This window comes from Trachurus trachurus, assembly GCF_905171665.1.
Source record: "Trachurus trachurus genome assembly, chromosome: 23".
In the NCBI taxonomy this organism is placed as follows: Eukaryota; Metazoa; Chordata; class Actinopteri; order Carangiformes; family Carangidae; genus Trachurus; species Trachurus trachurus.
The window spans coordinates 1,624,244-1,639,199 of record NC_139912.1 but is presented as its reverse complement, the minus strand read 5'-3'; the positions used below and the strand labels follow the sequence as shown (position 1 = coordinate 1,639,199).

The 14,956-nt window shown below is 41.1% G+C and overlaps 1 protein-coding gene across 1 annotated transcript; it reads right to left on the bottom strand.

The window, feature by feature from the left end:
• Positions 1–11,491: 11,491 nt before the first annotated feature.
• On the bottom strand, positions 11,492–14,712 carry c4h11orf98 (chromosome 4 C11orf98 homolog). Its single transcript, XM_084000052.1, has 4 exons — positions 14,555–14,712; positions 13,383–13,507; positions 13,173–13,270; positions 11,492–11,827 (listed from the first exon to the last, which is right to left on the bottom strand). The coding sequence occupies exons 1-4, from the start codon at positions 14,591–14,593 to the stop codon at positions 11,670–11,672; spliced, it is 420 nt and encodes a 139-aa protein (XP_083856178.1). The 5' UTR covers positions 14,594–14,712; the 3' UTR covers positions 11,492–11,669.
• Between the last annotated feature and the right edge of the window lie 244 nt (positions 14,713–14,956).

Below are 14,956 nucleotides of genomic sequence, written 5' to 3'. Positions count from 1 at the left end.
TCCAGATGTGACTCAATCTGAACAGTAAAAACTAAGAGTAAAGAATAAAGAGTGATGATGATGATGAATTCATTCTGTCAGTTTGAGTCGAAAAGAGAAACAACAACGTGTGATAACAGAACCTGTGTCAGGTTCTGATGTGTTTGTGTTTTTATGGATCATTTCTACCTGGGGGGTAGTATATGTTGTATAAGTCTATATATTTAAGCTTGTTTGTAGTGGAAGCTCCCAGTGTTGCTCTGCTGGAATCTCGCGCGATTTGCAGAGCCGTGAACTGGGTGTCAATGCAAATCACGCGAGATTTGCACAGACACAGGCAAAGCAGTGAACTGAGACACTGGGAGCTTCCGCTACAAACAAGCTTAAAATATAGACTTATTTAATTTTTTTCGTAACAGTTTCTCATGTCGGGGCTTCAATACAAGAGGGACATTACAGACGAGCAGCATGGAGGTATTTGGATGTTTTTTGGTGTGTCTTTTTGGACGAAGACGAATATGGACATGCAGTGCTGCACGGAGCCCCGCTGTAACTCAGAGAAGCCACGGAGGACTCTGAAACTTCTCCCAGCCCTTAGTCCACATGAGGGGGAGGAGATCATGAGTGAAATTTGAAATTTGGGTGAACTATCCCTTTAAAAATTAATAAAGTGACGCAGACTCTTTCTGATATTCAGATATCCGTCGTGCTGCGTGATGACGCCATACGCTCTTAAAACTTAAAACTCTCCAGATGGGACCAGTACGGTTCCATCTGGAGAGTTTTAAGTAGTGGAAATAAGCGTACCGACCCATACCGTTCCGTATAGTGGAATCGGGGCTTCATTGATTGGTTATTGAACTTCCTGTATTGACGGTTTAAAACAGCTGTTCAGGCCCCAGCGAGATTTGAACTCGCGACCCCTGGTTTACAAGACCAGTGCTCTAACCCCTGAGCTATGGAGCCTTGTACATGTAGCAGAGGCCCCACCCCCACCCTGACCTCACCTGGTGACCTCACCTGATGACATCATCTGGTGAGGTCACCAGGTGGGGGCGGGGCCTCCACAACAGGAACTACACGCTGCAAAAACTCTAAATCTTCCCAAGAATATTTGTCTTATTTCTAGTCAAAACTAATCTCTTTCCACTTAAAATAAGACTCATCACCTAAAAATTAACTTGTTTTTAGATCATTTTCATTTGTTTCAAACTAATTTTCACTTGAAATAAGTAGAAAAATCTGCCAGTGAAAGCAAGTTTTTTGTGTGTGCTTGTTATAAGAAAGAAAAACTTGCTCCAGATTATTCCAAGTGAAAATCTGCTTGAAAGAAGTAAAAAGTGTCTAAAAACAAGCTACTTTTTATGGGATTAGTCCCTATAATGAGATTTGTTTTGACTAGAAATGACATTTTGACTAGAAATAAGACAAATAATCTTGGTAAGATTTTGAGTTTTTGCAAAACCGCTCAGACATTCATGACATTGTGAGTCAGACCTAAGTACAGAAACAACATGACGACAACATGTGCCTGAACCGAGATTATTATCGTTTTAAAACTTTCATTTATTTAGTTTTTCAGTTTGCTTTCTGATTTCAGTTTAGTTTTAGTGAGTTCAACTAGTTTTTATTTAGTTTTTCAGGTTTTACGAGAAAGTCTCTGTAGATGAGCTTCCACATTTGTAGGATTTTTCCCTTTTAGTTGCATTGGATTTCTAGTTTTAGGGATTTTTTTTCATTCTTATCTCAGTTTCCTATTATTCTTTCACAGCTACTTGTAGTTTCAGTGAACTATAATAACTCTGCCAGGCCCCAGCGAGATTTGAACTCGCGACCCCTGGTTTACAAGACCAGTGCTCTAACCCCTGAGCTATGGAGCCTTGTACATGTAGCAGAGGCCCCACCCCCACCCTGACCTCACCTGGTGACCTCACCTGATGACATCACCTGGTGAGGTCACCAGGTGCGGTCACCATGGGGGCGGGGCCTCCACAACAGGAACTACTCTACTGCAAAAACTCAAAATCTTTCCAAGAATATTTGTCTTATTTCTTGTCAAAATGTCTCATTTCTAGTCAAAACTAAACTATTTCCACTTAAAATAAGAGGCATAACAAAAAATTAACTTGTTTTTAGATCATTTTCACTTGAAATAAGTTGAAAAATCTGCCAGTCAGTACGTTTACATGCAGAGCTTAATCGAGCTAGGCTCAAAATTCGATTTTGGTGTCTAATCTGACTTCTGTCCTTGTCTCAATATACATGCAACTGAGAAAACCGAATAACTGAGGGGGTCCGCCCCCTCATGCGCCGTCACCTGTTGCTTCAGCGGGTTAATACGCCCCCTGTCCTGTTGACTTCTCTGTCACCTCGTAAAAAACTGGATATAAACAACTTAGTAGCTTAATAATAAATTCTCAACTGCAGTTCCTGACCAGACGCACCAGTCTGAGCTGGATGCGCGCTGAGAATAGGATACGGGCTTCCTTTCTCTCTCTCTCTCTCTCTCTCTTTCTTTTTTAATAAAACACTCTTGCTGGTCGCGCTCAGGTGGCGCTGTGTGAAATGCATTGAATCTGCGCTGACGTTGGTTTTTTTTTTCTTTACTTTGCGGGGTTTGGGCGGCTTCTCTGCTCCACTTGGTGCCGTCTCTACTGTTGTGGAGCATGCGCACATGCATTGTCCAGTTATACTCCGATTAAGGTGTATACATGACGGAGAAAATCGAATTCCAATCGCATTATCTGGGTGTCTTAATCAGAGTTCTCAACTCCGATTTCAGTCGGACTAAGGTGTTTACATGCACTTCAGTTGTCCAGTTATAGTCGGATTAAGGCAACAATTCGGTTTTTTCAAGTGTCATGTAAACGTACTGACTGAAAGCAAGTTTTTTGTGCTTGTGATAAGAAATAAAAACTTGCTCCACTATCAGATTTTTCTACTTATTTCAAGTGAAAATCTGCTTGAAAGAAGTAAAAAGTGTCTAGAAACAAGCTACTCTTTATGTGAGGAGTCCATAATGAGATTTGTTTTGACTAGAAACAAGTTTTTCAGTTATTTAGTTTTTCAGTTTGCTTTTTGATTTCAGTTTAGTTTTAGTGAGTTCAACTAGTTTTTATTTATTTCAAAGGAGGTTAAATCGAAAGCAACTGGACTTAGTTGTTTGTCTTGTCTTTCCTAGACAAACAACTAAGTCCAGTTGCTTTCGATTTAACCTCCTTTGAAATACTATGACCTGGACAAATGAGAATATGCACCGGCTTAGTTTTTATTTAGTTTTTCAGGTTTTAGGAGAAAGCCTCTGAAGATGAGCTTCCACATTTGTAGGATTTTTCCCTTTTAGTTGCATTGGATTTCTTAAAATTCTTATCTCAGTTTCCTATTATTTTTTCACAGCTACTTGTAGTCTCAGTGAAATATAATAACTCTAGTTGAACGCCGCCGGGTGCAGCAGCATCTGAAAACAGGCCAGGCCCCAGCGAGATTTGAACTCGCGACCCCTGGTTTACAAGACCAGTGCTCTAACCCCTGAGCTATGGAGCCTTGTACATGTAGCAGAGGCCCCACCCCCACCCTGACCTCACCTGGTGACCTCACCTGGTGACATCATCTATAGAGACACCAGGTGGGGGCGGGGCCTCCACAACAGGAACTACTCATTGCAAACACTCTAAATATTTCCAAGAAAATCTGTCTAATTTCTTGTCAAAATGTCTCATTTCTAGTGAAAACTAAACTCTTTCACTTAAAATAAGAGGCATAACTAAACATTAACTTGTTTTTAGATCATTTTCACTTGTTTCAAACAAATTTTTACTTGAAATAAGTAGAAAAATCTGCCAGTGAAAGCAGGTTTTTTTGTGTTTGTAATAAGAAAGAAAAACTTGCTCCAGATTATTTCAAGTGAAAATCTGCTTGAAAGAAGTAAAAAGTGTCTAAAAACAAGCTGCTTTTTATGTGAGGAGTCCCTATAATGAGATTAGTTTTGACTAGAAATAAGACAAATATTCTTGGTAAGATTTTGAGTTTTTGCAAAACTGCTCAGACATTCATGAAGTACAGAAACAACATGACGACAACATGTGTCTGAACCACAGTTATTATTATAGCTTTAAAACTTTCATTTATTCAGTTTTTCAGTTTGCTTTTTGATTTCAGTTTAGTTTTAGTGAGTTCAACTAGTTTTTATTTAGTTTTTCAGGTTTTAGGAGAAATCTCTGTAGATGAGCTTCCACATTTGGAGGATTTTTCCCTTTTAGTTGCATTGGATTTGTAATTTTAGGGATTTTTTTAATTCTCATTTCAGTTTACTATTATTTTTTCACATCTACTTCTAGTTTCAGTGAACTATAATAACCCCACCAGGCCCCAGCGAGATTTGAACTCGCGACCCCTGGTTTACAAGACCAGTGCTCTAACCCCTGAGCTATGGAGCCTTGTACATGTAGAGGAGGCCCCACCCCCACCCTGACCTCACCTGGTGACTTCACCTGATGACATCATCTATAGAGACACCAGGTGGGGGCGGGGCCTCCACAACAGGAACTACTCATTGCAAAAACTCTAAATCTTTCCAAGAATATTTGTCTCATTTCTAGTCAAAACTAATCTCCACTTAAAATAAGACTCATCACCTAAAAATGTACTTGTTTTTAGATCATTTTCACTTGTTTCAAACAAATTTTCACTTGAAATAAGTAGAAAAATCTGCCAGTGAAAGCAGGTTTTTTTTGTGCTTGTGATAAGAAAGAAAAACTTGCTCCACTATCAGATTTTTCTACTTATTTCAAGTGAAAATCTGCTTGAAAGAAGTAAAAAGTGTCTAAAAACAAGCTGCTTTTTATGTGAGGAGTCCCTATAATGAGATTTGTTTTGACTAGAAATGACATTTTGACTAGAAATAAGACAAAGTAAAACTTTCATTTATTTAGTTTTTCAGTTTGCTTTTTGATTTCAGTTTAGTTTTAGTGAGTTCAACTAGTTTTTATTTAGTTTTTCAGGTTTTAGGAGAAAGTCTCTGTAGAAGATCTTCCACATTTGTAGGATTTTTCCCTTTTAGTTGCATTGGATTTGTAATTTTAGGGATTTTTTAAATTCTTATTTCTGTTTCCTATTATTCTTTCACAGCTACTTGTAGTTTCAGTGAACTATAATAACTCTGCCAGGCCCCAGCGAGATTTGAACTCGCGACCCCTGGTTTACAAGACCAGTGCTCTAAACCCCTGAACTATGGAGCCTTGTACATGTAGCAGAGGCCCCACCCCCACCCTGACCTCACCTGGTGACCTCACCTGATGACATCATCTGGTGTCTCTACAGGTGAGGTCACCTGCAGCAGGCGAGTTCAGACTCTGACTGTTTGTTACATCATCAGGTCTAAACCAGACCTGTTGGTTGTTATTTTGTTGTAAAGCGCTTTGGGCTATACAAATACATCTTGATTGATTGACTGATCATTGAAATTAAAAGCTTGTTATCTGATCTCTGATCTGATCTGGGTTGAGAACGGTTCGGTTTTAGAGCAGAGGGTGAAGAGTCGATCCACTGATCCACTCATCTCCTCTCAGACCCTGTTGTGGTATTTTTTTTAAAGAAAAATGACGTAGAAGGTTGAAAATAACAAGACTAATGAAAAGAAAGTTATGCCACCCTTAAAGATCAAGTCAACAATAATAATATATATATATAACTACATTATATGTTTAATTTTACCATAGCATTATCATTGCTGACTGCCATCATCTGCCTACAACAGTATATAAACCACACATTGATGATATGAAATCAGTCGCTCTGTCGCTCTTTTTGCAGTGCACCTCTGTGCACGAAGTTCTGAACTCTATTTTTCTTATCTTTTGCCTATCTAAGCGACTCGGGTTGTTTTTCTTTTGCTTTGTTCTGAAGTGAATTAAAGACAACTCTACTTGAAGATCCGTCTTTTCCAGCGTCGTGTTTTGAGTTTTTGAGTTTATTTTACTTAAATGGAGAAGAAAATTTAAAGGCCCAAATAGGATGATATATACTGTACGTTCTATATGTTATTTTTCTTCTCCAACCCCTCAGCCAATCAGAATCCAGCAGCCCCTCACCTGGTTTGACCTCCCCGGAGCAGCAGGCCAGGACGCAGTCTCTCTCGGACCGGACCGGCCGAGCCTCCATCAGCGTCCCCGGCCGGGTCAGGGCCACGCGGACGTTCACCTTGGCGCTCTGGTGCTGTCTGGAGAAACAGGTCTCTGGGTCCGCGGCGGCGGACACGGGAAGGTGTGACATCGTCATCAGCATCATCGCCATGACGATGGAGAGGGAGACAAGCAGCCGCAGCCGAGGAGGAAACATCATCATGGCTGCTGCAGCGACGGGTCAAGACTCTGATGAGAAACTCTCAGCGTGGACGAGAGGAGGACGGAGATCCACAGGAACCAGCTGCAGCAGAGACAAGGACAGGGACAGGAGATGAGGAGATGTGGAGGACAGATGTGAACTTTTCCAGAAGCAGTTTGGAAAAGTTAAAGGGATAGTTCACCCAAAATTGAAATTTCACTCATTATTATCTCCTCCTCCCCCTCATGTGGACTAAGGGCTGGGAGAAGTTTCAGAGTCCTCCGTGGCTTCTCTGAGTTACAGGGGTCTCGGCGTAGCAGTGCATGTCCATATGACGGTTTCAAATGGATACCAACTGTCTTCGTAACAAAAAGACACACCAAAAAACATCCAAATACCTCCATGCTGCTCGTATGTAATGTCCCTCTTGTATTGTAGCGGAAGCTCCTCTTCCCAGTTCGTCCAAATTGGACGGACCAGGAAGAGGAGCTTCCGCTACAAAACAAACTTGAAATATAGACTTATTTAATTTTTTTCAGGACAGTTTCGCATTTCGGGGCTTCAATACAAGACGGACATTACATACGAGCAGCATGGAGGTATCTGGATGTTTTCTGGTGTGTCTTTTTGTTACGAAGACAGTTGGTATCCATTTGCAACCGTCATATGGACATGCACTGCTACGCCGAGACCCCCTGTAACTCAGAGAAGCCACGGAGGACTCTGAAACTTCTCCCAGCCCTTAGTCCACATGAGGGGGAGGAGATAATGAGTGCAATTTCAATTTTGAGTGAACTATCACCTTTAATATTTTTGTTCAGTGACAAATTCTGACTGAATATGTTGAAATAGCCTAAAAGATGAAAATAAACCTCAAATTATCCTTTAGTCAGCTTCATATCTGTAATGATTTATGTCTAAGGTCTAGTTGCTTGGACGGATGTGGACAGATGTGGACAGACTGTCAGGAACAGAGACTCAGCATCAAGAAGTAAAAAGAAGTTTTTAAATAGTTAGAGAACATGAGACTGTGACGGCTCCTCTGGTTCCTCCTCAGATCATCTGAGCCGACGACAATAGAACAGAAGCAGCAGAAATAGAAACTGATCAGTGGAGTAGAAAAAGGAAATCTAAAAATGGAGACTTCTCCTTTAGGAGCAGCGACAGCGTCTGTTTTTAGACTCTCTGAAGGTGAACGAGGAGGCAACGTCTGTTTTTAGCTTCGTGTCAAACCTGAAGGTCTGAAGGTCTGAAGCTGCTCCACTCACATCCCATAATGTAGTAGTAGTAGTAAACCGTTATTTAACCAGGCAAGAATTGCTAAGAATACATTCTTATTAGGCATTGGCCTTTTGTTGTTTGTGTTTCATAGTCTTTCTATGTTGTACTGTACATTTTACTGTTCATTTTTAATTTTATTTGCTGTATTTCTCATTGTTTATCTTATCATGTAATTCTTCGATGATGGGAGTGGAACTTCGTACAAGCCTCCTAGGCTTCGTTCCCCCCTTGCACTGTTTTAAAATTGTGCTAAATAAATAAATCAAATCAAATCAAACAACAGTGACACAAGAGAAAAGAAGAATAGAGACCTAACATAACGCAATGACATACCACAAAGTAACAGTTAATTTGACTGACTGATAATAATATGATGATAATATGATATATAACAATAATGACAGTATAATGAATAGATATAATAAAGTTGCGATGTCGGGAGCAGAGACTCACTCACCGGGCCGACAGTGTGAACCGTCCTCCATCAGATCCTCAGCAGCTCTTTGGGTCCAGAGTCTACGGAATAGGACTTTAACCAGCTCCTGTAGAGGGGAGGAGGACAGGTGTGACAGGTGTTAGACCTCCTTATCTGACCCACTATCTGTGAGAACCAGGTGCATGTGGAGTTCAGTCTGAACAACGGCCCCAATAAACTCAGATTAGAATAATTATTAACGTTACATAACACACAGAGGTCAGAGTTCAACGGCTTCTGACACAAACACACAGAATTAAACACTAATTTAATTCAAACACAGTTGAACTTATAAAGTTCAGTCTTTTGTTTTTCTGTTGGTCTCGACCACCTCTCCCAGACCGGCTGAGAGTCACAGAGGAAGACTGAGAGAGGTGGTGAAAGATGGAGAGTCTGGAAAAGTTGATTTCTGTTTCAGTGACAAACTCTGACTGAATGTTGAAATAAAAGATGAAAATAAACCTCAAATGATCCTTTAGTCTCTCTAACACATGTCAGCTTCATATCTGTAATGCTTTATGTCTAAGGTCTAGTTGCTTGTATTAGTATAAAAGCTTCGGCTTCGCCTCCTGACCTTCAGAAACCCAAGCGAACGTGTAGGCGAACTGAAGATACCGTGGACGTAGCTAAGGAGGCGAAAAGATTCGCTAAAGGCTGCGCGAACCCGAGGAGAAGACGAAGAATCCAAAAACTGGGCGAAGAAGTTCGCGCTGAGTCGTTTAGTAACGAATGAGAACAGAGAGAATAGAGCAGAACCGGACAGAACCGGTGGAGAACGGGTTCGGTTCGGTTCAGGAGACGAACAGCGCCGCAGCTCCTTCACCGTTAGCATGTTAGCTGTTCGCGGCTAATAAGAAGAACTTGGGAGCACTTCTGTGGGCGAAGGCGAAGCTCGAACCCGCCGGGCTGAAGGCTGGAGGCTGAAGGCTGAAGGCCGCGAAGCTCCGTCCGTGTCGAGCAGCTCCAGCCCGGTCAACACGCAGCGAACCGCCGCCTTTGTGTAACGGTTCGCTCGTCGGTTCGCCGGTGAAACCACCTGCCGTCCGAACACGTCGCTGCTGCTGCGCTGGTTTGTTTTAATGGAGCTGATGTTAATGTTACCGGGTCATTACTGACACAGAGCCGAGCCGAGCCGAGCCGAGCCGAGCTAATGTGGGTCAGATAATGTAACGTTACCTTTCTATCTCTCTGTTTCTCTCTTCAGCGGGGGAAGCAGCTTATCTCTGCCGGGCTTCCATCACCATCCGTCGGCCAGGCAGCAGCGGAGGAGTCGGTGTCTGAGCCCGGAGCTCCAGTCAAACCACCAGACCAGTCCCAGTCAGAGCAGCTTCATCCCCAGAGGTCATCATCCATCAAATCACGATCAGCAATTATAATAAAAAATAAATGCATAAATAAATAAAATAAAATAAAAACAGCAGCAACAACCACCGGCGCTGAGGTGCAGAAGCAGAAATCCTCCCGGATGAAGCGGTGTTTGTCCGGGCTAGATCTCCCTCCTCCTCCTCCTCCTCCTCCTCCTCCGTCTCCCACGGTCACATCAGCGGGAAGTCGAAGCCGAAATCCCGGGTTAGGTTTTAGTTTTTACCGAGGCTCCTCCAGTGCTGGTGGTGCTAAGGATGATGATGATGATGGTGGTGGTGGTGAACTACATTACATGATGGTGGCTGGTTGGTGCGGAAGATGCGCTTCTCTCCAGAGTCTGACCCATTTTAGTCTTTGTCCTCTGGTGGAGGAGGAGGAGGAGGTGGAGGAGGAGGAGGGGGGGAGATGGAGCATGCATCCCCAAAACCAGACTCCAGAACACCCCGTCTCTAATTATCTCTCTCCACTAATGAGCTCTACTGTAAATCCACATGCACACACACAAAAAGCTCAGGTAGAAAAAATTAAATCCTGCAGTTTCCTCTGAAAACGCTTTAAATAAATAAATAAAGTAAAATAAAAAACCCGTGCTGATGATGAATTCTCATGCAGCTTCATCAATAATTGAAGATCCTGAACATGAACAACACGTTTGAGAGGAAATCTTTCCTGCTCCACTTCTATTCAGTCTGCAGGAAAAACACCACACAGCTTTATTATTATTATTATTAAACCAGAGATAAATACTTCACTTTATTATTAACCTCCACATGACACCAACACATGTAGACTAGACACTCATCATTATGAAGAGAAGAAATCAATCAAAATAATCAAATATCAGGTCAAGGGTTGTTTTTTAAAGCATGTTTTATATGAAGGAAGAAAAAAAACCAGACAAATATACAGAGAGAAAAAAAAAAAAGTAACAACCACAGAGACTGAGATGAACGTCAACACTGATGTTCACTCAATCAGATTCATTGATCAGCCTGACACTGCACAGCTTTTATATTTCAGTGTGAAACTGAAGCTCAAAAATGTTCATTTAACACAGAGTGAAGCTGCTCCAGCTTAAAGGGATAGTTCAACATTTTGTCAAACTGGCCCATTGCCATAATCTCTATAGTCATAGCAGTAGGTTAGTTACCTTTAATTGTCGGTGCAAGCTATTTTTACAACTCCGTCTCGTAACGTTGTTGGATTGTGTATTTGATGAGGGAAAAAAACAAGAAATCCCATAATGAGCCTCCGTAGCATAGCTCTGAGCAGCTCACGGCTCTGCTCCGCCGTTCTAAAAATAGCTTGCACCGACAATTAAAGGTAACAAACCTACTGCTATGACTATAGGGATTATGGCAATGGGGCCAATTTGCCCAAAATGTTGAACTATCCCTTTAAATCTGCTGTTTTAAGGCTGTTCACCTCCAGACAAACACAACTGGTTCAGTTTTAGGAACAATAACCGACTTTTCATGTTGATGTTGGAGAAAACGCTTCAAAATAATTTGGATTTTTAGATAAAAAGACAGAATTTTATTGATCTTATATTAATTCTGAGTTAATAAGATGATCTGAATGTGTTTGTTTTGGCAGCACGGGGCTTCCGTACCCGTACCTGCCTGTAACTCTTATAGGACATCACCTCGACCGAGTCCAACAGCTGCAGACAGATGTTTCGGTAACACTTTGCTTGAATAGGTATTCATAAGATTGACATAACACTGTCATAACCATCAATGAATCCTTCTGACAGCTGTGGTTAAGTGTCATTCGGTAAGTTATGTCACTTTTGATGCAAAGTTGACATTGTTTGAGATGGTTTTGTTCTGACAACTTGACATAAAGACAATTTAAACTGTCATAGCAGACCTAATGGACAAACTTTACAAATTATGTCAAGTTGTCAGAACAAAAACATCTCAAACAATGTCAACTTTGCATTAAAAGTGACATAACTTACGGAATGACACTTAACCACAGCTGTCATAAGTATTCATTGATGTTTATGACAGCTGTTATGTCAATCTTATGAATACCTATTCAAGTAAAGTGTTGAATGATGATGTTTCTCACCTGGACACAAACTATTAGAATCACAGCTCTGCCTTCAGAAACCAATCAATCAATCAATCAATCAATCAATCAATCAATCAATCAATCAATCAATCAATCAATCAATCAATCATATCGATCAGCTGCGTCCAAACTGTCCATCGGGTTAAAGACGTGTCTTTGTGTCCTCTCTTCACTCCGTATCTGCCATCTCCACGTCTCCCTGAGCTCCTCGTCCTCCTGCTGCCGCCGCTGCCTTCTTCTTCTTCTTGCTCTTCTTGGACGGCGCTGACGTTGACGTTGAGGACTCCTGCTTCTTCTTCGGTGGTGGTGCAGCAGCTGCAGCTTCAACTGAGGAGGAAAAAAAAACATGAACGGATTTAAACATCATCAACTGACCTCTCTGTGTGTGTGTGTGTGTGTGTGTGTTTATAAACATGTTAACGAGCGCCAGGTGGATTGTTTATGAACCTTAACGAGCTCTGGCCTGAGGATCAGAGGTTACCACGGCAACTTGAGGTGGTTACCACGGCGATAGGGGCCCCTGCAGGCTGAGACAGACAGAAACGTGGAGAAAAAGAGCGATTTTCTGCCTCTGCACTGGTCTCGCATTTAGGCTTATTGTGACAAAACGGTAGCTCCTATCAGAACAAAACACAGACCATCATCGCTGTAAGGACTTCCTGAAAAATTTGGTACGATTTGGTGTTTCTACAGTAAATATTTTGGAGACACTTGCGATTTTAAAACAGCGGTCCGTTCTGCTTCCGTCAGAAAATCTTTGTATTGGAGTCAATGAGGAGCAGAGACAGATGTGGCCGCACTTAGAGGCTGATAATTCAAATTCTGTAAGTCTCTCTGATATTTTGAGCACATGTTGAGAGACAGAACAAGTTTGTCTACACATTTTTGAAAAAATAATGTGTGTAGAGTGTAAATTGTGTCCAGGAGGAGTGTGGAAAGAGAAAAAATCTGGAATTTTCTTGGGCTCTTTCCCACTCTGACCGATGATGTCACCATCAGTGTCCCAGTTAAATCGCTCAGCTTGATTTTGCAGTGAGATAAAAGTAATCCAAAGTATTTGGAATACATTACTTTACATGAGTAATCCAATTAAATACTTTACATCGAGGGTTTGGAGCACAAGGGACGTAAGTGACATTTTCCAAATTTTACAGGAGAGCAAAAACAAACTTTGCATTAATTGTAAATATTTAATTGAGAGCCATATATTTAAGCATTCTATAATGTTATAGAGATAAAGTTGTGAGGAATTCATATTCTAAATGATAATACACAAAAAACTCTATTTCTAACTATTACAATTAATTACTTATTCAAGTGTTAATTATTCAATCAATTCCCCATTTGACCAGTCATTTTGTGCATTGTTCAGCAGATACGCCCAATATGTCCATAGAAGACTTGGAAGTGCTTGGTGCCAATAAGGCGTATCTGACATTTTTTTGCCATATTTTTTTAGACAATGTTTATTGTGTTAATATGCCATATGTTTATTACTTAAATGCTCATTCATATAAGCATGTCTGTGGTTGCAATGTTGTGGTTTAAGGTTAATGAATACAGTTGATTGAAGTGTGGTCAAAATTTTGTTTTGTCTCTCCTATAAAGTTTGTCAAAAGCCATTTACGCCCCTCTGGTTCCATCCCATAATATAATCCTGTTGGTCCTTTACCGTCCATCCCGCTCTTCTCCTGCTGCATGTGATGCAGCTGCTTCAGCAGCTTCCGTCTCTTCTTCCCAGACAGAGTGATGTTCGCTCTGGCGCTCGACCTGAGGACAAAACAACAAAGACCGACATCTTTAATCAATAGTTGATCAAGTTTAATGATCAGTGGTTCTGTCTCAGTGTGTGTGTGTGTGTGTGTGTGTGTTGTTCACTGACTTCCTCTTCTTCAGGTGGTGCACAGTGATGAGACCCTCGTCCACCACAGCTCCAACGATCTGATGCCTCTTCCTCTTCTCTCGGCTCAGGACTCGCCGCCGCTTGAAAAGGTTCCTCCCCAACTCCTGCAACAAGACCACAACAAGACGACATGTCAGTCACAGGTGAACTCAGTGATGTTTAATCATTTAATATTATAGTTATATTATAATATATTATTATAGTTATATTCTCCCTGGAACAAGTTACAAGTCAGTTATTTAACCAGCACTAGTACGACTCAGACTCTGATTTATTGTCATTTCAACTGCATGCCTAGCAGGTAGTGAAACGAAATGCTGCTTTGTGCAGATTCATGTGCATTTAAAATGATTTTGAAAAGGACTTAAAATAAATTACAACGACAAGAATATCAAAAACAACCACAACAAGGATAGTAATAGCTGTGCTGCAAAATGACGGTGCATTCAAACAAATAAGTAAATTACTCTGAAGCTGTTTAATTTCAGTAAAATTATATTATTTTTTACATAAACACATATTGATACCTACATTGAATGCACAGAAAGCATTAACTTTTTTAATATAAAGTGTTATCTTTAATGGTTTCTCTTATGAAAGCTGTTTAAACCATGTAGTTCTCGCTCTGACCTGTTGGTGTCGCTGTGTTCACATCAACTATAAACATGTGTCAACTACTTTCTCTACCTGTAAACGACTTAACAACTGATGAAAACTTCATGGTCGTCATCGTTTTTAATTCACGGTAAGATTTATAAATGTGACAACACATCTGTACAGTAACTTTAGTGACTGGATTAGTATCCTGTAGTAGTAGGCTACTTTTACTATTAGTATTTCCACTGCTCAGTACTTCTACGTTTTGATGTGATACTACAGGATGTGAACTGAGCTGCTCTGTATCTAAATATACAGAAAAATACATTAATCTATGTTAAAAACGTTACGTTAATCCAGATGACATCACACACACACACTGTTTACATTAGCCGTGTTAGCTGCTGATGCTAACCGTCTCTCCACGTGTTGTTCAGCTGCGGTGAATCAACACAATAAATAAAACGCGCGGTTAAAACGTCCTGTTTTCCCGCTCCTCTGTCTCCTCTGTCTCCGTGTTGTTAACATGAAGAAGGTTTTTAGTTTTAACTCACAGTTTTGGGTCTGTTGATCTTCCCCCCGGGAGGCGACATGTTGCTGCTGCTGCTGCTGCTGTTCACCAACACCAACACGCTGCTGCTTCTTCCTCTACGGAGGAAACAGCGACACGACGCAGGAAGGACGGAGCTCTACCGCCGCCATCTTGTTTTGGTGGTGGTGTTGTGATGGCGGAAACAACGGTACTGCCTCCTGCTGGAGGAAGGATGGATGTATGTAGGTATGTATAAATGGATGGATGGATGGATGGATGGATGGATGGATGGATGGATGGATGGATAGATAGATAGATAGGTAAGAAAGTAGCCTAGTAGCTAGTTTAGTAACACTCCTTTCCCACTGGCCAAAATATCAGTTTAAAGGGATAGTTCAACATGTTGGCAAATCTGTTCCATTGC

Coding starts and splice junctions, on each gene's coding strand:
- c4h11orf98 (XM_084000052.1), bottom strand. CDS start 14,593: ATGTCGCCTCCCGGGGGGAAGATCAACAGACCCAAAACT. Junction 13,271..13,382: donor CACCACCTGAAGAAGAGGAA/GTCAGTGAACAA, acceptor TTTTGTCCTCAG/GTCGAGCGCCAGAGCGAACA. Junction 11,828..13,172: donor GGAGAAGAGCGGGATGGACG/GTAAAGGACCAA, acceptor TTTCCTCCTCAG/TTGAAGCTGCAGCTGCTGCA.